Raw genomic sequence first — 27,512 nt, forward strand, 5'->3', positions numbered from 1 at the left:
ATAATAATAATAATAATAATAATAAGACTATTCCAGCATAAAAGTTATGAATTGCATCACACTGGCAACAAGCGACGCATATTTTAACTTCATAAAAATTCGTTTCTCACGATTTTCTGGAAAACTACGTATGATAACATCTTCATTATGTCAAGTTGTTTATCTCCGTCCGTATGATTTTTACATGTGTCCTTCCAAAATGACGAATTCCATTACATGATTAAACAAGATTACTGTACTTCATACTTCATGAACGGGGAGTTTTGAATTTCCTCTTTATAAGATGACGAGATTTTTTATGATGTATTTGGCCGTTTCTGCTCTGAAATTTCGACCATGATAGGATCGCTTTTTCCAATCTGAAATACGTCTTGTAGAATTTTAGTATAAAGTGAATTAGCGAATGAAATCACAGTTCTAATATAAATAATTTTCCTTTATTTATTATATAGTTATTCACTTGGGTAGAACAATAAAGAAACAACGATTAGTACCAATACAACATGAGGAGAAGTTCAGAAGCTGTAACAAGAAGAAAATGTGGGAAATTTACAATACATCTTAAATCTTACTTTGAAGAAACAACTCTTCATGGACTTACTTACATCACAGCAGAGGACACTAATTCACATCATAGGTAAGTCGATGTTTATAAGATATGTGTGTCATTTAATTAACAACTTATTTTCTATTATGCATAAATCTGAAAAGTAAAAGAAAGGATAGGTTGTTAGTTTACGTGTGTCACTTGAAATTTAAAATTTCGGAATGCGTTTGGAGTAGGACACACACACGTATGTTGTAAGAACGAATCCAGCATAAAATTTAACACAATGACAAGAGCAATCGAAAAACACATAAAGCACAAAAAACATAACGACACTTTAAAAATCTTGCACAAGATATTGATTACGTAAGGATACAGATGAAACTAGTTATATAAGCATAGCCAATTGACATTTTAAAAATAATGAAAAATTGAAGCATATTATATAATACAAGAATTTTAGAAACGATCCAAAAAATGGATCAAAAAATTGAGATTTGGCAAAGAATTTTAGAAATCATTTTTAAAATGCATCGAAATACTGAGATTTTGGCCAATAATTAGTTTTTGTACCTGGAGTCACAAAGTGTTTAAACGGACCTTAAATCGACTTTTTGTATTTTCTATGGGATAAGCATTTTATATTGAGTTAAGTGATAGTTTGTATTTGGCTACGCTGTCTCAAGTTCTCCAGATATAAGCCGTACAAGAAAATGTCTGATTGAAATATATTGGATTTTTGATTATTGGGTACAAACTTTTTGAACGGCTTCTAAATTGAGTTTTCGTATTTTTTACGGAGTACAAATCCGTTTCTGCCCTTATCTTTTCTGTTTTATATTTTGATTCATTTCGGAAAATAGATAGTCTTTGACCATTTCTTTTTGTTGATCTCCCATTCGCTAATAATAATATTGGGTCAAAATCGACCCACTTACCTATTTTGTTATTGCTAAAGCTTATATTATACATTTGTCTCCGGGAGACAAAATATGTAAGTGGTTCGGTTTCAACCCAGCAATAACAAAATAAGTAAGTGGTCATTTTCGAGCCGGAGGGTTTAAATCGGTTAAGTGATGTTTTAGGTTTGGCTACACCATATGAAATTCTCCAGATATAAAACATACATGAAAATTGTTGATAGAAATATATTGAGTCTTTTGATCGAATAAAGCACATTGGAAAGTTAACAAATTGTTTAATCCTTAGTTTAGTTATTGTAACTGATAATTAAATATACCATTTTAAGTTTATTTTCATCAACAACCGGAAGCCAGTAATTCCGCAATGCATATTTTAAAGATTAAAGATAACTTACACACCTACACTGAACAGTTTATAATATAATTAGAAAGATTAATTGATACACTGATTAAAGTTTGCTGTGTACGTCACCAATGAGATCACTTGTCCAATTTGTGATATGGAGAATGGGTGACAAACTACACATTAACATATCACAATGAAACTTCTGAAAATGAAACGTACAAGGAACTTACAAAACTTTCTCTATTCAATTCCTTAAAATAAATCATTTTATTCTGCAATTTTTAAATGAAAGATTCTCTTGAAAATTACGAACTAAATTATAAGTCATTTTGTGGAAAGTTTATCCAAGGAAAACTCATCCCCAATAGTAAACTACTCCTTGTAGTTTTTTTTTTTTGCATACACTTGACTTTTTGTTATGTCAGCAAGCATAGGTACGTATAATTTTCTCTACGCCATTGAAAGATATTCAAAAAACAAGTCGTGTATTTTATTATATTTTGTTGGAAAGAATCTACTAACGCTTCCTTTCGATATACACCTTATGCATTACCAAAACATATACAGTGAAACCTCTACTAACGGACATCTCTGTAAAGCGGTCACCTCTCATAACGGACATATTTTGTAATCACCAAACACTGTAATAGGAAAAAGTCATGTTGACAATCCTCTCTAAAGCGGACACTTTCTAGTACGGACACGGACAGTCTTTTCTGTCTCTTATAGGTATTATTTACATCCATATTACGGACACTTTCTCTAGAAACAAGTTGAAAAGTACAAAAAAAAAAAAAAAAAAAAACATTTTCAGAAATGAATACGTGTATCACCAAGGAAGCATTGTAATAACATTTTTCCTCGTCAACTGGCTGTTCAGAAACTCAGATGAAGCGTCTCTGTTTAACAACACCCTCATATCCTTTGCTTGCATTCCACTCCCACCCAATCTGCTTTAGAATCAAAAGTAATTGACAGTTGCCTGCCATTTGGGATGACACGTCATTCTACTGTTCGGCTGGAATCAAGCGGAAGACATGTTTGGTATTTTTTTCCGCGTATTCGCATATTATCTTAGTGCCTCTATTTGTAGACGGAAATCTTTTTAAGTCATTCTGCATCGAATAAGCAGTAAGGTGTAAGTTGTTGTGAGCTTTCGAAATGCCACGAGAAGCGCTAATGTTAAAATCGAATTGATTGAATTTTCGAAGAATACTGAGATGTGCGAAGGATAGCTGAAAATTTTTGTATCGGTAAAACACAAGCACCTGAGATAATATAAAACCAAGATAAGTTAATAAAGTTAGGTGTGAAAATGACGATGAAAATAGTGTCTCATTGCTTTGAACGAAATTGGTGTGAAAGTGAATGTTTTTATAGAGTGCGGAATGAAAAAAGAATTCCTGTGTTAGGGTCGATGCTAAACGCTAAGAATTTGGAGGTAGCAACAGAAATGAATGTTTCAGATTTCAAGGTCTCGAACGAGTGATTGGGATTAGACACAAAATTTCTTTCAAAGCGATTTGTGGAGAATCCGCAGATGTCGACATGCCCACAGTCATAGAACGGTTTGTAATTACATATCACCTTATTTACCGGTTCAATAGTTTGTAATTACATATCACCTTATTTACTAATTTACGTAAGAAAATATCGACACCTCTCTATAGCGGACAATTTTTGACTCCCCACGGCTGTCCGCTTTAGAGAGGTTTCACTGTATCAAATCGTGGTAGACCATACAAGGTAAACTACGTAAAATATCAAAAGCATATCACAATATTAAACTTTCTTTTCTTAAAAAAAAAAAAAAAAAGAATATTGACAAAACCATATGTAACACCTTGTCCAATAATCACAAGATTCCCAACGATTATATTGAATCTTTATGCATGTTTTTAACACATTGACTGCAAAGCACAATTTAGAATTCTGTGTGATTTCGATTCAAATTTAAAATTCTTTAGTTTTTATATTTTGGTGTCATTTTAATATCGGTTTAGCAGTCTTTCATGCTTTCGGTGTTGTTGCTCATGTTTTGAAGCGTTCACCTTAACTTGTGGCCTACTGTCACACATGCCCTAAGAATCCATACTTGTGTAGAGACTGTTTTAATCAGCTGCATTAGACTTGTCACTTTGTTTCTAATAAAATTTTGTATTGCAATTCAGGAAAACTTTTCTTGCTTGAACTTTGTCAGCTATATATGCTCTTTATACATGTATTTCAATTGAGGATGTATGTTAATGTTTTATCTACTTTAGTAAAACAAAACATTATATTTTATACACCTTTCAAAGAAAACGTTAAGAAACATTCCCATATGTCTGTATGTAAGTTCTGCTTCCTGTTTTTTTCTTGAAATTCTACATATTCATATTGTACCAACAAGCAGATATCAGAAACTAAGAGCACAATGAAAGAAAATTGTGTAACTTGGTTCGAAACTTCATCTCTCTTCCCGAGAAAAATACATTCCGTAAATTGATAACAAAATAAAGAACACTGAGGCCACCTGTGATATCTCTCCTAAGAACAAAGTAGGATGTGCGGTGGTTAAGAACACACATGACCAAGAAGTAAATATAGTGCGTGTGTACTTAACTATCCATGTGGCAGTCAACGTCTTAAAACGTAACAACTGATGCTGTACAGCCACGTTGCCTATTAAGATAAAACTGGTACTGCGATACGGTTTTATTTCTGGTACTAGTAAGACAATAATACACAATATGGATAATGAAATATGGCTTATAATCATGCTTAGTTAAAACTTCATTTTTTGTTTTAACTATAATATTGTCCAACGATTGATTCATCACATCGAATTAGGTAAAGTAATATACTTTAGATAAATTCCCATATGTAGTTTTTTTTTTAAATCAAAATCAAGATAAAATGAACTTTCATGTTGTTGAAAGAAATGATACTCTTTGATGTAACATATATCCTCAACAAATATTCTCAACCGATAGTTTCTATTCTGCTGAAACAGGTTTTTTTATTTATTAATGTATCCTTATTTATATTTGTGACACAATACAATAACAGGTATAAAATAAAGGACAAAAATAAAGAGCCGAAATCGTCATTAAAACTAACAATGAACGGACAAGAACGTGTCATCCGGACATCCGAATCAAACCTAGTCCATTCGATAAACATAATGAAGATAAATATAGGTATGAGGGAAAACCTTGAATACCAATACACGCTTTCCACTCGTACCTATTCAGTCTATCGACACAAAAATTGGTACACACATTTCTTATCCAATATAGTATTTTTCGAAATATGCTTGCTTTGTGTGTTTCTAGCCGGGGCCACTCGGAAGGGGTCCAAAGTTGATGGGAGGGATTTCTGGAGGGAACTTTCCCGACATTATCCTAATTTTCCCTCTTCATGTACGTTATGGGCTCCAATGCAGAGCACCACTGGAAAGCTTGTTTCATACTGAAGAGAAAGAACTATAAGCCAAGGCTTTCCAGTCAACAGTGTAGATGCAATAGCTATTTCACTGCGAGTTTATGATTTTCTTTATACTAACATAGTTATGGGTCCCAGGAACTTACTCTGTCGTCCATGGCACCTAATGTTTTGTGCATGAACATATTTTCGTTATGTTTATCGAATGGACTAATATGACCAGATGACACGTTCATGTCCGTTGCTTGTAAGCATGATTTAAGTCCTTTATTTTTATCTTAGCGTTTATGTACTAAGCAACATGTTGTATCTATTATTTTTCCCGTACATTGACTCACATACTCCTAGTAATGACTGGTGCTACCCTAATAGCGACACAAATACTCATTACAGCAATGTAATTTTATAAGTGGTGCAGCTACTACTTCTAATTACAGATTAAACAGTACTCATAATTGATTTTGCTTTTCAGATTATTGTGGGCGTTAGTTTGTTCTTTAGGCTTAGCAGGCGCCATTGCAATGACGTATGTAGTATACAACAAATACACACTGTCAACGACCATTACGGTGATCGATGATCTGTATTCTCCTATTTACCGATTTTCATTTCCTGCTGTTAGTATTTGTCCCATCAATAAAGTTCAGAATTCAAGGGCAAAGGAGATATTCCGAAGGTAAGAAGGGGTACAATAATCAACAAAAATAAATGAGAAAGATAAATAAAAAATGTTTAGTTAATAGATAAATACGTATAATTTTAATAAATTGCTATATCAACATAATTTACAAAGGCGTATGTGAAAGCTAGATAGATATGTATAATTATTCGTAGCATACTTACCACTGTAATATCAAGATAAAAGTACTGATTGGCATTGGCCTAAAAATAGTTTTCTTTGTTCCTAAGAGGGATGCGGTGGCTCAGTGGTAGAGCTATCACCTCCGGTGCTTGGAGTCCCTGGTTCGATCTCAGCTCGCGCCGTGTGGACTTTGTGGTGTACAAACACTGTATACGTGGGTGTTCTCACGGTTCTCCCGTTTCCTTCCACTGTTTTCATTCCAGCATTTCATTCATCTCTTATCATCACCGTCTCCTTTAGTCTAACCGGCATAATCAAGGGACGTAAAAGAAAGATTTCATTTCATTTTATTTGTTCCTAGGAATATCTGTTAGCCCCCTAGTGAAACAAGTTTCCAATCTTTTCATAAAATCAAGAGTTCATCTAAACAAGGTATAAATATTTTAACGAAAAAACTCTACTTTGTGTGTAAGCATTCTGTATTGTTAAGTTCAAGCACTGGCGTCGTTAGCTTTTTAAATCTGGGGAGGGGGGTCGGATGAATCAAAATCAAAATCCTCTTTCCAACAAAAGTTATATATACAAAGTTGTCTTGGTTTCTTTAAATACATTTGACTAAAATCTGGAGGACGCGTCCCCACGATTTCCCGCTAACGACGCCCATGTGTCAACACACATTACAATAAATCATAATACAAGTTTTCTGCTCCTGTATAGTGATTGAAGGTGCTCAAAACACGATTGTCGTCAAGTGGCCACACACAAATGACATCAGCTAGCAATTGTTTCAGGAACGCCAGTCGGTATGTTTGCAGAGATTGCTACACATGGTACTTGTCACAGAGTCGTGTAATTGTCAAATGTGTAAGCCACTACCAACTTTAAATTTCATCGATATTTTTCAACCTAAATTATTACTCTAAAATTCACTTTCGTTCCTCAAATGTTAAGCGTGAACTGGACATTTTTAACCAATTCTCAATTTTCTCATTCTACTAATTCTTCCATCGTCGTAGAATTGCCTTAATCAACAGTCTATCTTAGCCTAAATCGTATGAAGTTAAACTGAAATATTTCATTTCATTTCATTTTAGTGACTCTTTGGTTTGAAAGAGTATATTTTTCCAGTGGTCTGATATAAAGTTCTTTAGGATCTAATGGTACTTTTTCAAATTAAACGTCGAAGCACCTCAAAAGATGCTGGAAATGAAAAATAACATGCTTATATGCAACCATACATTCTTCAGTGTGCTTACGGTTGCATAAATGCACAGAGATATTGTGCAAACGTAACACTGTAATGCTGAAAATAATGGTGGGTTAACGTCTGTGAAGTCGCTTGAGAACTTGCTTTCAATTTTTTCATAATGTTTCATTACTTATGTCATAATAATATATAAAAGTCATGAAAGTATCGGCAATTGTTGAGGGAACACCGTGGTACGCGTGTTGTAATAATAGATCAACGTTGAAACCAATACGCAGAAACAATCTATTAAATTGTGCATACATTTTTTGATAGATTCTGTATATTGCCGAAACCGAACAATACGATTCCTAAGACGCACCATAATATCCTAGTTATTTAATAAAATATTTAGTACAGTAATTTATGGATTTAACATGTTTCTTGTTTTAGCGTAATCCTTGCTCTGATCTGATTATGTGATAACTGATTTGAAGATACATGAAGTGAATAACATCCTATAAAGCAACCTACATCCCGGCTTAACTAGTAATTGTTTCACTTAACAGAATTAGGGATTAGATTTCTAGGCTTTCGACATTTTTTGCCATGTTAGCCCGTGACGTATGATGAATGACATCCCTCGGTGATTATATTAACCAGATATTAGGGGAGGAAGATGGAAAAAGGAGGGAAAGCCGCGGTTTGAGACCATTATATGAGATATCTGCCAGGAATTTGATGGGGTGAATGAGTAAAATCAATATAAACTTCACTGAAGATGGCTGACCTGAAAAGGGTATTACATTTATTCGAAAATATGTCGCCATCTGAAATCGAAGCCGGGACTGCTCGTGCCAAGGGCTCTGGCGTCAGTGACTACGTTACGAGGGGCTACATTTCACTTAACAGGGTTTACTTATTAAATAATATATGAAATTTAATAGTGGTCACAACAATATCTTTTGTTGTTCCTGTCTTATTATTAAAAAAAAAAAAAAAAAAACATGTTCTGAAAGTAGGCATAAGACTATGTAATATGAAGTGAGAAACTAAATGATGGATTTGGAACAGTATACATATGAGCGGCTCGGGTGAGCGTAATGGTAAACGTCACTCCCAGTGAAATTGAGGTATCAGGTGGGAAATAACTTTTAAAATGAGAAGGAATGATTAGGAATGCCTGTCAGCAAGTTAAGCAAGTCCAAAGAAATATTGTCGACTATAACGCCATTAAAATATAAAAGTTGACTCAGTGAATAGTAAATTTTAAAATTTGCTTTGTGTGTGTGTAGGGCAGGAGAAGACCATTCGATATGAGTAAAGTTTCACGCTTTTCATTTGTATATCATTATCATGTTGACTAAAGTGTATATAAGAAATCTATAACTTAGTGAGAGGATCGATAACACACTGGAGTTTCATATGACGTCCCTGGTCGTCTTCTGAAAACTCATGTGGTAGAAATGTGAATTTGAAAATCCCTGCGAAAAGCCTTGTCACAAATCTAAAGAAACCAGGCTATTGATAGCCGCATTTTTTAAATGTCAATCTGCAGTGCAATTTTAGGGGTGATATATATTACAAATATTTTCTTAAGAACTACTGTTTTTTTCGATATTTCATAAATAAATATTTTATTTATAACTTTAAAGCATGACATAACTATTTTCTCGCTAAAAAATATTAAAGACATATTTCTCAATGAGTTATTTATTAACAGCTACATAATGCGGCATGTCATTTCTCATGAAAAAAGTCCACATGGAATAGTTTGCACTTACGTTAGAGGAATACTCGTACTTCAAACAACGTTTTCCGAAAATATCTATTACAATTTTCATATTTTTCTGTTTTAATTTTATTAAGTGCTCTTCCTATTTACAATGCTTGAAGTTATGGTTAATATAGTTATTATTGTTATTATTACAAGAGTCAAAATAATAAAGGAAATTTACGACGTTTATGTAGTAGAGAACAAATAACTTGCCGGTATTGATAACATATTATTGATTTTCAAAATCAGTATTTAATAAATTTATATAGCTTTTGAATATTGATAATTGCACAATAAGATTGAAAGTAAATGTAGCCTTCGAACACAAATTTGAAAAACATCTAGATGGATTTTCGAAGATTCTACTTTTCTGAACGATGTAAAGTAATTAATATCACATGTATAGAATAACCTATGATGGAAATTACTAATACAAGTTAATATATACTATATACCGGTATATCAAAAGTCTGGGGCTGTAGCCCAACTTCGTTATTAGTAAAGATGCGAAGAAATGAAGAGAGTAAAGTTGTTGGAAATAGGTGGTTTTAAATCCAAAGTGGTAGAAGTTTTGAATCGCATCAATTGTTTGCGCTCTACACTGGTAAGGTGCCTTAAGTAAAATAAAAAAAGACGTTCCTCTTAACGTTATTTGCCTTTTGCTAGACATTGCAGTAACGTATAACACCCTAGGTTCCTGTATGGTATTAAATGCTGAAGTTTTCATCTGTGAACAACGTATATCAGCTTGTGTTGTTTATAAAGTACTTTCATTGCAATAATTTCATGTCCGTGACAATATATAACATTATCAAAATTAGTTTAAAAAAAAAAATTCACATTTCATTCCTTTATTCAACAGGTTTACAAAATCTACTCACGATGACGTCGTGAGGCCATTTATGACTGCCATTCATCTCCTGAACTTACTCATCTACCCGAAGTTTTATCAGCCATTGTACTTTTTGGAAATAAACAATATTACTTTTGAGACTATTCCTCGTTTGGAGACTGATTTCAATTTAACGGATTTGATGCTTGAGGTATGTAATTCTACATCGAAGAAAAAGTTATACCTAGTACCTTCTAATAGCATTTAATATACGGTTACAATGAAAAAAGGTCTTGAAGTCCGAAAATTGTCATGTTAAGAATTTCAATCATATCACAAAATAAATAAATCAATTCGAACATCTTGCATCTGTCGACTGACTAATAGTACATCATAGCTTTTTAAATAACGTGTCACTTTGTTTACACTGTTTGCAAAATTTACAGTTTTAGTTAAGGTTACCATAACTTTCTAGTTTAAATAGGGATACTTTAGTTGCAGGTAAATTTTCTGAATCGAGACATTTTGGTGAGAAGTTTGTAGCTAATGCTATCTTCGACTTATTTCATTTTTCGAGAGATTGATGGTTATAGAAAAGTTATAAGATCAAACTCAAATCTCTTAAGAACAATAGAACAATCGAAGAAGCAGGAATCCAATATTCGATCTAAACAGTCAGAGTACACGGAAAGACTGAAAGCAAGCTAAAGACTGAACTGTTAATTAATAGCAAGATAAATCAAAGGAAGTAATAAGAATTAACTTTAACATTCAAAAGATCTAAATTTGAATATTTTTTTAAAATAAAAATATGAAAATAAATTCAATAATGGTGGAATTATTATGAAGTTATCTCTTTGAGGTTAAATAGTGGATCTTGCCTTACTAATTTCTGACTTCAATTTCACAACAAACTTGTATAAATTTTAAATGTCTTACTTGAAACACTAATTGTATTACGATATGAGCAGTATTAGAGTACTATTTAAATATGTAATGTTTTCATTACATATTTAAATATTTATAAAATTAAGTTTTTTTTATAAGGAAACAAATATGTATGTATTTACACACCTCACTTCGCCCCAAGTGTCAAGCGAAGGACGTCCATTTAGACATCCCACCACCTTGTCTAAATTCGTTGGAAATGGTGTCAATCATTTGTGCAACGTTTGTGCAAAAATGTGCAACACAAACGAACTAGAACAAAAACAAAGTGGGGGCTATCTAAACAGTAGCCCCCCTTGTCCAGATTTGTCGAAAATGGTGTCAATCGTTTGTGTGTCGTTTGTGCAGAATGTGCAGAACAAATTTTCGTTTGTGCAACAACGAACAATGAGCTAGAATAAAAAAGTGGAGGGGCTGTATAAACAATAGAGACTCCACCTTGTCAAAATTGGCCGAAATTGATGTCAATCGTTTGTGCATTGTTTGTGCAGAAATGTGCAACACAAATTATTGTTTGTGCAACAATGAACAATGAACTAGAACAAAAACAAAGTGGGGGCTATCTAAACGGTAGCCCCCCTTGTCCACATTGGTCGAAAATAGTGTCAATCGTTTGTGCATCGTATGTGCAGAAATGTGCAACACAAACGTTTTTTTGTGCAACATTGAACGATGAGTTAGAACAAAAACTAAGTGGGGTATCTAAACAGTAGCCCCCTTGTCCAAATTTGTCGAAAATGGTGTCAATCATTTGTTTGTCGTTTGTGCACATATGTGCAGAACAAATTTTCGTTTGCGCAACAACGAACAATGAGCTAGAACAAAAAACGTGGAGGGGCTGTATAAACAATAGAGACTCCACCTTGTCAAAATTGGCCGAAATTGGTGTGAATCGTTTGTTCATTGTTTGTACAGAAATGTGAAACACAAAGTTTCGTTTGTAGAACAATGAACAATGAGCTAGCACAAAAACAAAGTGGGAGCTGTCTAAACAGTAGACCTCACCTTGTCGAAATTGATCGAAAATGGTGTCAATCGTTTGGGCATCGTATGTGCTGAAATGTGCAACGCAAATTTTCATTTGTGCAACAATAAATAATGAGCTAGAACTAACGCAAATGTGGGGCTATCTACACAATAATCCTCCAGATTGTAAAAATTGGTCGAAATGGTATCAACGTTTGTGCAAGAATGAACACTAAGCTAAAAAAACAAGGGTGTTGGCTGTCCAAGCAGTAGCCCCTGCTTTGTCGTAATTGGCTGAAAATGGTGTCAATCGTTTGTGCAGAAATGCGTCAATCGTTTGTGCAGAAATGCGTCAATCGTTTGTGCAGAAATGCGAAATTCAAATTTTCGTTTGTGCAATAACAAACAATGAGCTAGAAGAAAAAGTTGGTGCTGTCTAAACTGTAGCACCCCATCTTGTCAAATTTAGTCGAAAATGGTGTCAATTGTTTGTGCTTTTTCATGTTCAACAACGTTGTTCACATTTCATTTTTTTATTTTATTTATCTATTAAAATGCTACAATAGCAATTAGAAGCGTATTTTTGCCTTCTAGCAAAAGCTAGCTACTGCCCGCAGAGGGTTATACCCTCTGTAAGGGAAGAGATGCAGAACTATTATGGCAGTCAGAACAAACAAACAGATGGGATATGGGTAATTAAAAGAAATAACTTTATTTATAATCAATTTAACCATAATCATTGTTAAGGTGCAATAGGTACATATGGAGGAGAAGCATCAAATTTGAATGAAAGATGAAATGAAGTGCAGCTCACATCACAACACATAGGTTTTGTTAGTATGACAAATGAGTGTTATCTTCTCGCCTAGGGGCGACGCTAGGCATTAATGAAGACAGGGGTTCCCTGTCAGAACGGTAGGTGTTACGGTGCATATGATGGCCAGATATGAGGAAGATGAACATCTGAAGAGCATAGTGCGTAGTATCGGCTGTCAGGATGGTCAGGAGGAATGGTGTAACGGTAAGCAGTAATGAAATCGGAGGAATGAAAGTAGCAGAAAGAGAGATATTATGGGCATGTTCTTCAAATGTTTGGTGTAGAAGTGGATGATTGGACTGCAGACTGCGGGTAATATATTTTGTGCGAAGTGTTTCCAGATGATATAAGATGTGCAGAAATGTGAGTCGAGCATAGAGGTCCCGTATTGGACTGGGCAGCTTAATACGAAAAGCGATACGCAAGGCATGTCGTTCAAGAATGCGTAGTTTCCCATAATATGATGGTGGTGCAGATTACCAGGCTGTGAGACCGTAGACAAGTATAAGTCGCAGAAAACTTTATAGGTGTTCAGGATAGTAGTCCCCAGGCCCCGCTGAGAGTCCAGAGGTTGTTCCAGCAAGGCTTTTCAACAAATTTAGACGACCATACACCTTTTTTGAAATATCTTGTAGATGTGCCGACCAGTTAAGCCGTGATCGAAAGTAAGGCCAAGATATTTGACAGTACAAGAAGGTTTGAGTGGTACATCTTGAACAGTGAGATGCAAGAGATTGGGGTTACGATGTATGCGAGAACAGTATTTCGGAGATTGGAATACAATAGCCTGTGTTTTCGTCGGATTTATTTTGAGGCGCCAGTGGGAGCGCCAATCGACAAAGGTATTAATAGCGTCTTGTAAAGCCAAATTGAGTTTTTGGATAGTTCTACCAGTGGCGAACAGCGCAGTGTCATCTGCAAACTGAAAGAGTTTTACTGTAGCTGGAACAGCAGGAAAGTCGGCAACATATAAAATGTACAGTAATGGTGGCAAATCCGATCCTTGCGGAACCCCAGAATGAAGAAAAATCGGAAATGAGGAGCTGCAATTTATATAGACGTAAGCCAAGCGACAGGTGAGAAAATTGAAAATGAAGCGAAGATATGGAAGAGGTAATCTGAGCTGTTTGAGTTTATATAGAAGAGCTGGATGCCTTGTCAAATGTCTGTTCTAAGTCAAACAGGACCAAGTAAGATGGATGTTCTGTATTAAAATGGATGTAGATGGAATTTGTAAGGCGTAATAATGGGTCGTTGATGCTAAACGAGGGTCTGAAACCAGCTTGTTCGAGAGGAAGATTGTTGTGAAGTGCCAGATAGCAAGGAAGACGTTTGACAAGTGTGCCGGTGCGAACAAAATATAATAACTTGGCAAAATTTTCTCTTCTCACCCACTTATCATTCGATTAAAATACAACAAAACAAAAAATTACTCTAACAGAGCAAATGAATAAAGTAGCGAGGGTGGGCGGGTGGGTTAAAAATAACTCTACTTAATTTCTCTCGACAAACTAAAATTACACAGTACAAATTACTCAAAATTTGGGATCTTAAAGCATCTACCGAATATCTAGAATCGTAATTTATCGAAATTTTAGGATCGTAACAGAGGCGTAAGCCTCACAGCATCTCCATCATGTGCCGGTGCTGTGTCATCAGTTATAGCTCAGAATACGATATAAACAAATGCAACCAAATGGGGATGGAACTGATGCACAACACGGTACTTAACTGTAAAATTGTGGTTGAATTTAAATAAAATTCAAATGTTTTTAATTTAGAAAATGACTAGTTGGGGAAAAGGGTGAGAGAAAGAGAAAAGGTTATGACTAAAAGATAAAGGATGAGCACTAGCCTGAGAGATCCAACAGGGCTGGCGTCGTCCTGGTCATCTGGAATGATGAATATCTTTCTCTGGAGAAGTCTGGATTAGCCGGAGACAGTCAACATCTGGATCTTAATCCTGTTGAACTGCAAGGGGCGTCGATAATGCTTCTTTACGATAATGTCCTTCTACATCTTCATTCTACTGCTCTGGTGACAAACTTAAAGGTGTCTGCGGCGATGAACCGTCAGAATGGTACTCTTTGTCTTGTGGAGTCGGTGGTCCTCCAATGGTGGGATCCGCTTCTCTCCGATGATCCTACACCTGTCCCAATCGTGTATTGAATACCCCTTGTTGTTCTGTTCCTCGTGGTTTTGATCAATTCAAGAATGATGACCTAATCGGGAAGTATCAGGCTGTGCTCGAAGGTATGCGGAAAGGAAAGAAGGAAGCTAGTCGAGTTTATTTAACAAATGTGCATTTACAACATGTGTCTGAGAATGTACACTTCTAAACAAAGTTTTCTTTCAAAGTTTTCAAAAGTTCATGCTTCTTTATATCCAATACATAGTTACTTCATTTCCAATAGACAGATGCTTCACACAAGGATACGCTCCAAAATTTTGCAGAAAGTTAATGCTAGCTGAATGGGCCGGTAAGAGTTTACAGTGAGGACCGGTTTGCCTGGTTTGAGAAACATAAGGGTTTTGGATGTCTTCCAGTCAGTTGGGATATAGCTGGTGTGAAGCATAAATGTATAGATGACAGAAAGCAAATATAAGACAGTGTAGGGATTTTCTTGAACGTGCCTGTATGTGATCGAGTCCACGCCAGGAGCAGTGTTGCGCCTGTGAGAAACGATAGAAGTGATGTCAGAAATTTGAACTGGCTCAGTAAGAGGATTGTTCTCAGGAAGAGTGTGTTGAATATTTGGTTGTGAATGCGGAGATTCAAGATTTAGTTTGTCGACGGGATGACGACGAGGTGGCAAATCAGGTGTGAGTGGTGTAAATATGCCTTGAAGATAGTGTGCAAAAGCATTTGCCTTATCAGTATCGGTATAAAGAGGCGAATTGTTGTCTATGAGAGGGAAAGTTGTTCGTGTAGTTTGACCAGTGAGTTGCCGAAAACGCTTCCAATACTGCGTTGGATGAGAAAGAGAACCAAGATGGTTGCAATTTTTTATCCAGCATCGTAGTTTGTAAGCTCTAAGGTAGTTATGAACGGTACGTTGTAGTTGTCGGTGATGATGCAAGGAGTCTAGGTTGCCAGTAACAACGAAATCCCTACAAAACTGACGAGAACGTCTAATCAGCGGCAGATATTGAGAAGGCAAGGATGGCCGAAATATAGAAGCAGTAGATTTAGGAACATATTTGTCGGTAGCGTTTTGCATGACAGTAACCAGAGAGTCGAGAGAATGGTAGAGGTCTAATAGGGTATTCTTCAATAGGGTAACCCTCAATCTAATATGGTAATTTAAGGCTATAACACAAAAACTAATTGGAAAATCAACTAGTATGCGCTCATAAAACCCATCCTTATTATGTCGGTTTGGAAAGTTAGAGAATCGCGTTACTCAACGTCCTGAATTGGCAATGGCGGAATTCTTCACACATGCACAACTTACACCACGGAAACATGCACGAATAAGAGTTAGGAAGGTAAGGAGGTAACCCACCATAATACTAGTGTAAGTCCTTTGGCATTATTTGCTTGAGTACCTTATAGCGACAGTATTTTGCTACTGGAAATGGAAACTTGCTTTGATAAAGCTGTGGTATATATGTGTTGTTGGAAGGTTTGTGTATTATTCTAGGCATCGACTGGAAATCATCCTCGAAATGTAATTCAACTTTAATTCACCATTAGGGTTATATTGAATACAGCAAATATCGTTAACTACTGGATCTCCTTTCTTTTGTCCAGCATAGAGTGACGAAATCTGTACTTTCTAAAGAACTCATGGTCAAGATAATGAACTTAATAGGGGTTTGGCTTTAATATTGCTGTACGACAAGCTCCTATAGAAGTAGCTGGAGAGTATATTTCATTCTTGCTCATTTTTTGCTCTATACACCTATGTACGAAATCTCAATTCGTTGTTTGTGGCCCTCTTCAAAAAACTTTTGCATACTTGTCATTATAGTTTTGTGTTCAGTTAGAAGCAAAACATTTCCAAGCACACTGCTTTGGTTTAGGTGAGTATATCCGTCGCTCTACAAAATTATTTCAATTTTTGTGTTATCAATAAAGTTAGTTATAATGATTGAAAATTCATCTGCAGAACGCCCTCCTGTCTCATTCCATAGACAGCAGTAGCCATCTCCTGACTTAAGATTATATACGGTAAAATTGTGCACGTTAAGTTAGGTTTTGTAGTATAAGGCTGAAGCTTGTAAGAACAGACATAAAAGAACTGCCAGCAGGTCCATTGTAAGCACTACTATTCTAGAGGTTTTCGTTCTTTCCTTATCAGCCTCCTTATCAGATCTTGCTTCCAGGAGCGTCATTTCAGATTTTGCTTGGGGGCAAGACCCCTTGATATAAGTAAAATTTCGCGTTTTCCACTGATTTACTACTATTCTATAGATAAAATCTATATACATCCCAAACTCAGGGGGGCAAATGCCCCTCCCTGCCCCCCTAAATGACGCCCCTGCTTGCTTTCGATTTCCGTTTTTGGTGCGAGTTATAGTTTTCTGCGTATATCGTCAGTAAATTTTGTGCAGTTTAATTTGTTCCTTCGCTTTTTATTACGACACAAACAGGCTCTTGGCAGCTCTCATAACATCAATTACATGTTTACATTCCTTTGGTTTTCTTCTAGAATGGTAGCTTTCGTCTTTCATTCGGTTCAACTTATTCTTTCTAGCTATTCATGAGTCCACGTTACCTTTTCTTTTCTTTGCGCTTTACCGTCAAATACTGCCGCCGTCCTCGTCATCATTCACACCGTGCTATCGGTTGTTTCATTCCCTTTCGTACACTTATTAACTTTACTTGACGCAATGGATCGTTTGGTTGTATGTGTAATATACTGATCAGTTGCGATTTCTGTTAAAGCTACTTCCCTTCTAATCTCTGAATAATGAATGAAAAACGTGTGACTCAAATATTGTGCTTGTGTTAACAGGGATTCTTTAGAGTAAACACTCGTATGTCTTATTTACGAGGATTTCACAGAAACATTAAGAATAATGACCTACATACGAGATTTTCAACTACTTACTACATTTTGCAAGCGTATTATTATACAAAATTATTTCAAATTACGCTCTTTTCAACATTGGTCACAACTAAACACTTACCCTAAATTGCACATTGCCACTTCTTTTCAGTAAATCTCAGTCACTGTCATCATTTGAAGCATAAATCAATAGTTGTGTGTTTACTTCACAAACTTGATCTTCACACTAAAATGGGGTCGACGTTTCATGTTTCTTACAGAGGGCAGCAGAATCCAAAAATTTAAGGTTTCTTTATTGCAAGTTAAGAGGTTTACTTTCAACTTCCGCAAAAAGAACTGTATTTGGAAAATTTTGAGATAAGAGGTATATTTCTTAGCCGACGATATAATCTTTGGTAATTCCTAATCTTCATAACTGATACAATCAACATAAAATTAAACGCAACTGACTCGTTTGATGGTTAGGTTACGACCCACCAAAGTCTCCTGGTTTGATTAACGACACACATGGAGTAAAGCTAACAGCCCATACACACCATTCGGTTTTCTGTAGTACGACAATCGAGTAATAATTCGTACTACATGATTATGTATTGATTTAAATGTGTCTATTTACATGCATTCGATTACTATTCGGAGTCGAAAGTGTATTGAACGATACTGAGAGAAGAATTACTTCATACGGTCTACCCCAAGACTAAGTTAAGTGACTCGCACGACAAACGTCTGTTACCATCTAAATAACGATTCGATTTCAGTCATAGGACACAAATAGAATGGTGTGTACAGGCCGTTAGAACGAAGACCTCATTGTATTTTTACTCGAGATCAATGTTTATCCTTGTATTTTCTTACACAGTGTAATGCAAAGTTTTCGCTTGAAATTTATAGGTATTGCAGTGTGGATAAACTGAGTCAAATGTTCGACACCTGTGAGTCTTTATTTTTAAAACACGTTTTTCTTAATTCAGATTGTTATTTCGTTCACTACGTTCGCATTATTTAATTGTTTCTACTCAATAATTTGTAAATGAACACTAAACTAATCATTGTATTCATACCTATTTATTAGGGACTACACAATATTGTGAAAACACATACCTTCCTTTCACGGAGTTAAATTGTGAGCACGTATCTCAAATGTACAAAGGAAAATCATGTATCTCACCACAGTTCAATCTGAAACCTTCGTAAGTTCCGTTTCACCTAATTATTAAAATTAAGGACAAAAATGTCTGGACGGACTGTAATCGGACATAAATTTAGAAGTTATAATGTTAAAATATAAGTCAAATACTTAAAGCTAAACTCTGCAAACAGTTTTTTGCTCCTCCTGTAAAGTTAGGATTCTCTCAGATACGTGGTTTTATTTCTTGCCGACGATATATAAATTGTTTGTCGTGATGTTGTGTACTTTAAAAATATTGAAGTGCACTATACAGTTAAAATTACATACATATATAGCCGTTATTGTGAAAATATCCACCAATAAAACTACAATTTGACAATACTACAATGAACATAGGGGAAACAGAAAGGGTTGAAAATATTTAGACGTTTGGAAACTGGGACAAAATCAAAATATTTGCTATACAAGAACCAGATGATACAAGCCGGAGTTGTCCTAGTGAAAACGAAACAAATCGTAGTTTTAGTAGAAGCGTAAAAGCCATTAATAAGCAAACGACATCTTACACAGAGAAATAATAGTATGGGGAACATCATTTGGGGTAGTTAAATGAAGAAAATTACAAACATATTACAAGAAAGAAATTAACAATTTTCCGGGGAAGGGTTTCCTTTATGACCATTCCCTGGATTAATTAGATTGACTATTACGTTCTACTTTCTTCTGGAATATTTTCAGAGTCTAAATGTTCAAAAATGTGTTACAAATAGTTTTCTATTATTTAGCATAATTCTTCAATAAGTACAAAGAAAATTCACTTTGAGTCAAGCCTGTAAATCACTGGTATTTTCTGTACCATTTTAGGTTTTTCCCAGGTGTGATGAAATTTTCAAATATTGTTTCTGGAGAGGAGAATCGAAAAACTGCTGCGATATTATGTCTGTATTGGGAACAGAAGATGGTTTTTGTTATTCCTTTAACTCAGAAATAGCGGAAGCATTGCATGGCAAGTAAGGGTCTTTAGAATTTGTCTTATGTTTTATATGTACTGCTGATGGAATTACAATTTATCTCTCTACATCTGTATGTATCTATTCCTGAATACTTGATCAGCTCTGAACACAAATTTTTAAAGTTATAAACCTAGTATTCGACTTTCTGACCTAAATCACAGAAATAGAATTTTTGTAAATTTCACGAAGAAGGACGAAACGTGAGTTGGGATTGTTGTAATAAGTTGACAATATTTCGTAATTTTTTAACTTTAGATCTACGAAATACCATCTTTGATGCTCTCATTCAAAGTAATTAAACTCATGTTTGAGTGCTTTCATTTGGCATAGAAAGGAAAGAAAATAAGTGCAAGTTTCAATTGTTATAATAAAATAGTCGTATGTTCGAATGTCGAAGTTTGGAGACATGAAATTTTCTGAACTTTTCGCTTAAAATAATCAAACAGATGTTTCAGCGGTTTTTGATGTTAGACGTAGAAAAGAAGAAACAAGGGCTGGAAATTGGACGTGGATGACTGGGAATAGGGGTTTCAATTATTGTAATAACGTGTCCAAGTGCCGGAACCTTTTAAGTTTAGAGACTTAAAATTTTATATTTGGATTCCTCATCTAAAATAATTAAACACGTGGTTTCAGTGTTTCTGACATTTGATCTAAAAGGAAAGAAAAATGCTTATACACGAACATTTAAATTTCAATCAAAACTTTGAGTTCAGAAGAATTCCACATGAGAGACGCAAAAGAAGAAACGCAAAATATTGCTCGAGTAACGTGTGGGATCATTTGCTAGTTTAATTATATAAGAAGAGCTGCCGTTGGTGCAATATAAGTTTGGAACAACTTGTATTCGCTCTCCACTAGACAATATATAATACATACAAAAAATGAAATGAAATATTTAAACTTTTTGTTGTATCTGGAGAATGGTGAATATCTGCTAGATAGTTGATCAGCTTTGTCTTAACCCGCACTAATCATCCTTGATGATTTTAGCAGTGTAATGGATCAATGTTGCTAACATAATATTAGGGTGGATTTTATATGATGCTGACAAAAATGAGATAGCTAGATAATTGTTATAATTACACTTGTTGCCTTCCTTGTGAATTAGAGCAATGATTTATTCCTTCCAGTCTTGTAACAATGAATGCTCGTTTCAAATGAAGAGAATAAGTTTATATATCTCCTACAATCTCTCCCTTCAGCTAAAATTAACTCAGTGAGAACTTCACCTATACAAGACAATGTATGTTCCTTTAATTCCGGGGCGCGGTGGCTCAGTGGTAGAGCGTTCACCTCCGGTGCTTGGGGTCCCTGGTTCGATCCCAGCTCGCGCCGTGTGGACTTTGTGGTGGACAAACACCGTGCTCGTGGGTTTTCTCGGGGTTCTCCCGTTTCCTCCCACTTTCTTCATTCCACCATTTCACTCATCTCTCATAATCGCCGTCTCCTTTAGCCTCACCGGCATAACCGTGGGACGTAAAACTTAGATTTCATTTCATTTCATTTCCTTTAATTCCATTTCATCAATTTCTATTTCTATACGGTTAGGCTCTAGATATTCGGTTCTAATATATGTATTTCACTTTCTTCATGAAAACTATTTTCGACTGCCTGTTTACCAAAATGTCAAAGAAGCTTCCAAACCTATTCAAAATATTATTCGTGTCCGTAGGAATTATTACGTCTGCTTTCTTTAATATTTGGTAGCATGTCTTAAATTTCCTGATGCCTTTGCACATGTCATGAGCATTTTAAGTATCCCACCTGTTGTCATTTAAATTTTGTGTAGTTCTTTAGTTCTGATTTGTACCCAATGGAGTTCTAACTCTTCTTCACTGATGCAATTTGGTGCATGCCTGTTTCTTTTTACGTTTTCCTCAGTGTACCTCTTGTTGACAACTTAGGTTTATGTTTTGTTGACAATTTAATAGCTTCCCTAATTTAAATTCAAGTATCTGGAACATTAATGCATTCGGAATCTTCCTCAACTGAGAATCTATTCCACCCTTCAATTTGGTATTTCCTTCTCACCTAACCTTTCTCCAGTTTCTTTAAATTTGATCTCTCCGTTATCAGATGCAGATTATTTGCTTTTTTGACAATGACCTCTTTCTTATAATTACTGCTTAAGAGGGAATCTTCTCTCCCTTCATTCTGTTATTAAGCTGTGTGGGTATTCTTTTATAAACAGCATCTGGAGATAGCTGCCAAGTATATATAGAAGAGGTATGTAAAAATAGTAATAAAACATGACAAAAAAGAAAGAAGAATCAAATACTGGCAAATTGCATCATGCCAGATTCAAGGCTCTGGAGGATGCACTGTCAGTAACAGTAACAGAAAAAAAAACGGAGGAAGATCAGAGTAATGGATTCTTGGTATAGCGAGTAGCGCCACGGAGGTATGTGCCACTGTTCATTTTGGCATTATTTCGAATCCTATCTGCAAAACTTACTTTAATTTTTATAAATAATTAGTATTTTATTGACAAAGAGCATCCATGTATGAATGTAAGAAATTTTAGAAATTACAACACACATATTAAACAAAATCTCAACATTTTCTCCTTATCTCCACTGTACACTCTTAAACACAAAGCAATTTGGAAATATGTTCATCCTAGAAACTAATTCTTCAGTATTTTGTGCAAGGCAAATCATTGAAAAGAAAACTAATTATCATTAAATTATATCAATACTAGCAGAAGTGTCTTTTCTGAGCGTGGGAAGAATAACGCGTGATAAATAAATGTAAAATCGGAAATTTGAATATTGTGGAAATGTTCTCGCTTTTTCCCTTAAGATTTAGAATTCTCAAAAATACGGAATCACATATTTTTAATGAGCATATTGTGTTCCGAAGAGCATACACCCGACTGAAACAAATCTTCATATTGCGTAGTACTACCTGATTAAAGAAGGAGAAATTAGAATAATTTTGAAGTTTCCCTTTTTCTTGTTTTAGGAGCGGAGTTCTGGAAAGTACTGTAATACGAATTTTCTTACTATTTGTTAAGAGATTGTACACTGAATTTCACACCTGCATCTTGAGAAAATCTTTTGATTCGGGAGTTTCCTAATAAAGAAAGAACAACTCGATATTATAGAGATAATTTCTCTATCACCTTCAAGAGCAGAATGTTTAGAGTCCTAAAATACCTATTTCATTACTTTTAATTAAATGTAATTCACCGAAATTCATACCTTGAACTTAAACGTATCCTTACATTGAGAACTTCTAGAATAAACGAAATAAAGGAAAAGTTGGATATAGATGAAACCCCTTACGAATTGTCTGAGATGCTGGAACATATTTCATTACTCTAAACTTAGAGCTTTTATGCCGAACTTTACACCTCCAACTTAGCATCTTTTTACATTTGGAACCTTCTAAATGAAGACATAAATTTAATATTATAGGAACGATACTCCTTTTCCTATTAGGAGTGGGTTTTCGTAAACGCTGGAACATGTATTTTTTTTAATTTTTGGTGAATAGTCTATACACCGAGTTTCATCTATCTAAATTCAGGGATTAGTGATATATTGAATTCTTAGTAGATGTTTTTAACTCACTATCATCCACGTAAGATGAATACGTCAAGAAATTCTTCTTATAGCACACATGGCTCCCGTATTTTTTATTTATATTGTGAAATCGAACGTTTGCAACCAAGAAGTAAATATGTAAAGTGGTTTATGAATGTTTGGTGATTTGGAAGAACATTCTGGCAATGCCCTGTTGTCACATACTTTTGAATGGTGCAAACTTCTTTTCCTTGTGAAATGTAACCTTTAGTTTGATGTGATTAAACATAAGTGCTGCTCACCTGAAAAGTTAGTGTGCGTGAGTTTATAATTTATGTCAAGATGATTTTTTTTTTTTTTTTTTGAAGACGCATATGTTAGTAGTTACAAGACTATTTTGTTAAATTCCTGTTATTTGTAGGTTTTAAGATACAGTTAATTATCCGTGTGTTGATACCCTCATTTGGGTAAAATGTTACCTGACATACAAGTGTTGCCAGTCAATTCTCTGGAATCTTCCAGACTGAATTTGAAAGTTATTAAATCACTGGCATCAAGTTTGATGATGCTATTTGTTTATTTATCCATGGTGCTACTACTAAACAATATACGGATAGAGTTGACTATGTCACAGTTCCTGTGGAAGGCTGGGAGTTCGGACATAGAAAACTACATATTACAACCTACTTCATGATTACCGGTTTCCAGCCTGTGTCAGGAATAAACGCATCAAAATCATATACAACTAAGAAATCCATGCGTCCCTCTTTCCATCTTCTGGTTTTAGTTTCTCTTAGTGGTTATATCCAGTTAAATCCTGGCTCTTCAGCAAGTGATCCTGTATTCGCTGCCGCGTTTATCAGAACTTACAAAACGTCAAACATAAATTGCTTTTCTGTGCAACGCATATAGGTGAACTAGCGAAACGTTATTGGATAATTATAATTTGTCGTTATTAAATACATGCATTCAACCCATTTTATAGCTTTATATAGAGTTAATACTTGGTAGTAAATATTTGTTTAGGAGTGAGAAACGTTATTGGAAAATTATAATTTACTGTTATTTAATTTTTCTATACATGCATTCAACCTATTTTATAGCATCGTGTGAAGTTAATACTTGGTGCTGGATATTTGTATAGAACAAAACATTTTACGGAATAGTATGGTTAAAAATTTTCCGGTTATAAGATTTACATTACATACCCATAGTGTAAATGTAACTATGGGTGATGTAGAGAAAACAGCACTTAAAATTTCGTAGATAATTCCAGTGCTTCAGACTCGAGAGTTCAGCTTTTCTCACGTTTTACTTTGAAACATATTCCTTTCAACTTAAATTTAACCACTAATCCACACACTTAGTTTTATATATCGAGCAGAATGACATGGTTTTTTAAAAGTGTTAGTTTCTTCCGTGGTCCACAGTATCAGAAGTAATGGAAATCGTGCTAAAGCAGTTCTTTTTATTTGTTTGTGTAAGACGAAAAGATTTTTATTAACTGTAATATCTCGCCTGTATTAATGCATCTGGATAATGGTTAGTGTTCCAATTTGACCACCCTTGCTGCATCCAAAAGAAAGCAGGAAGACTGGCGGGCAATATTTCCTATAGCAGGCGGTCAGTCCACCACAAAATAAATAAATAAATAAATAAATAAATAAATAAATAAATAAATAAATAAATAAATAAAGTTACGCCAAAAGTGATCTAAGATCCACTAGGGTTCCCTACTAGCCACCAAACTGGAAATTTATCCAATAAATAAGCATACAAAACACTGACAGTGAGTAGTTTAAGTGGAGAAACCACTAGATTGAAAAAAAAATGATAGAAAACAACTGTCTAACACAACATATATGTATGCACCTCTAGTTATGATTTGGGAATGTTGATATGCTCTTCGATTTACTGATAATAGCGTTTGATGAAAACTTAAAAGTTGATTCTGAGTTTAAAGCCCTTTTCAGCAGCGAGGCTATATGAGACGGGACCTACGGATTAACGTGGAATCCAAACCACAGGAGTTCCCGTCGGGAATCGAACTCAGTCTCCCACGCCAAAGGCTTGTACGCTAACCGCTTAGCCAGGAAGGAGCTATGAAAACTTCGAGCCAGTAGCATAGGGAAGGGGTGGGCACAGGGAGTCCGCCCCCCAAGGGGTTCGGACAATGTAGTTTGGTATTTTGATGTTTAATTTTTTTCTGAACAAACAAGAATTGCATTTCAAGTACTTTATTTCAAAACAAAATATGTCACTAAATAGTTACTAGACAAGCTCTATTCGCCAACGTGGTCTTCATTCTTTAAAAATTATTTCATTTTGGGGGGTATGTAAATCGAGTTTTCTAAGAATTACTGCTGTTCAAAGGGAAGAAAGGAAAGAGGTGACAAGGATCTATATACATATGGTAACCTTGAAGTTATTGTTCTATTGTTTGACATAGCAATAAGCACGGTTTTCACATGTTCTTTGACCCAAAGTCAAAGTTTGGAGACTGAGCCAGGTAATACTGAAAAGAATGAGTTCCTTTCTAATAATAACCCTAACAGCACAATTACATAGCAGGCATATGGCTATCATGTTCCCTCAGGTACATGGGAATGTGCCTTATGTATATACATATGAGAGAGAAATCACATGGATGGCAAGTAATAGTCACACTCTGTGTCGCCCCTAGGCACATGCCTGACATGTACTTGGGGAACTTATCTAGTATGTTCTAGGTATGTTTTTTTCCCATGCCGTAAGCGAAAATTACTCCCTGAAAATATGTTAAATCGCCTTTATGCGTAATTTGTTTACATTAAGGTGAGTCTAAAAAGAAAACACTTAAGAAAAGTAACGGAGGGCGGGCGCGAACCACCAAACCTTTGATTATTAGGCGCGTACTCTTCCGACTTGGACAGGGAGGCGATGAACAAAGGGTCGCTTGTAGGGGGATAAATTCGTGGGGTCTTTTTAATTTGACTAATCAGAGTGCTCTTGTAACCGTGTATATTCGACTATAACCGTTTGGGATTAGATAAAATCCGCTCACCATGTAATTTTATAACTAAGTAACGTGTGTCTCTTTACTTTAAAATGAAAGTGACTTAATAACTCTTAATGTTTGTAACTTGATAACTCTTAACCAGCCGACCGATCTCGATCAAATTTTTCAACATAGATGAAGTTCTGACCTGGGATGTTTTTAATCATTTCACTTTGAAGGTGCAACTTGGGGAAGGGCGAGATATATAAAAACGATTGAAAATGACCGATGTTAGTGTCAAATCCATAGTTTTCGGGGTCACTGAGATAAACAGTGACACTTCCGATGTCGTTTAAATTAAAATTTAGCCCCGCAACTTGGGGGGGGAAGATGTAAAAAATGATCGAAAATGACCGATATATGTGTCGAATCCATAGTTTTAGGGGTCCGTAAGTGGATTGATGACAATTTTGGTGGCCTTTATATCCAAAATAAAACGTATTCTCCCCTTATGAAAAACGGGTATTCTAGTTAATTAATAAAAAAGAAAAGAACTGAATAAAGTTATTTGTTTAAAAAATTGCATATAAATCTGAGAATAAAAATAAAAAATACAGCAAAAAATGTGTTACGTAACGAAGATCTAAAGCCCCTCCTACCACGATGTCACGCTTCGTAACGCAAAGCCGAACCCCTTTCCCTCTTTTGCCCCGTTGCGTAATATGTGGACGACCCCTGCAAGGCAAAAAGAAAAAAATAAACAGGAAAGAAAGGAAGAGTAAAAATAAAGATTTTTCTGTTGTTTTGGTTTCATTCAGATGAAAAAGTTCGAGGAAAAATCTTTGACAGGACAGGGTGTAAAACAATAGTAAAGACAATACGTGTAACCATGTCACAGGAGTATCTGATGTTTGATCAGTTAGATCAGTTTAGAAGATTTGTTTAAGTTACACGTATTCATGTTGTCGAAATAAGAACTTACTTTGCAAAATTATAAAATGTCGGAAAACGTTTTACAAAAGTGGCTAAAGCGGAAAAAGGACAATTGTGTTAATTTCGGTGAGGAAAATATACAAACAAATAAAAAAAAAAACAACGGAGAAAGGTCTAAACAAAATATTAATTCAGAGAAAGCCTCGAAAAACGTTTTGTCAAAGTGGCTAACACGAAAAATAGACAGTAGTGGTGTTAATTTTGTCGAAGGAAATATCCAAACACAGCAATCGACAATCAACCAAGAAATATCTGAAAAAAGCCAGCACTTCAGAGAAGGATTAC

The 27,512-nt window shown here is 35.1% G+C and overlaps 1 protein-coding gene across 1 annotated transcript in view; it reads left to right on the forward strand.

Annotated features, from left to right (window-relative positions):
* Positions 1-503: 503 nt before the first annotated feature.
* Positions 504-27,512, forward strand: part of LOC145672553 (sodium channel protein Nach-like) — a 94,596-nt gene continuing 67,587 nt past the window's right edge. Inside the window, exons 1-4 of the mRNA XM_081741711.1 lie at positions 504-637; positions 5,715-5,918; positions 9,870-10,050; positions 19,579-19,724. Of these exons, the coding sequence (XP_081597837.1) occupies positions 504-637; positions 5,715-5,918; positions 9,870-10,050; positions 19,579-19,724 (665 nt within the window). The remainder of the gene's footprint in view (positions 638-5,714; positions 5,919-9,869; positions 10,051-19,578; positions 19,725-27,512) is intronic.

The sequence above is a fragment of the Thermobia domestica genome, chromosome 16, assembly GCF_964235325.1.
Source record: "Thermobia domestica chromosome 16, izTheDome1.hap1.1, whole genome shotgun sequence".
In the NCBI taxonomy this organism is placed as follows: Eukaryota; Metazoa; Arthropoda; class Insecta; order Zygentoma; family Lepismatidae; genus Thermobia; species Thermobia domestica.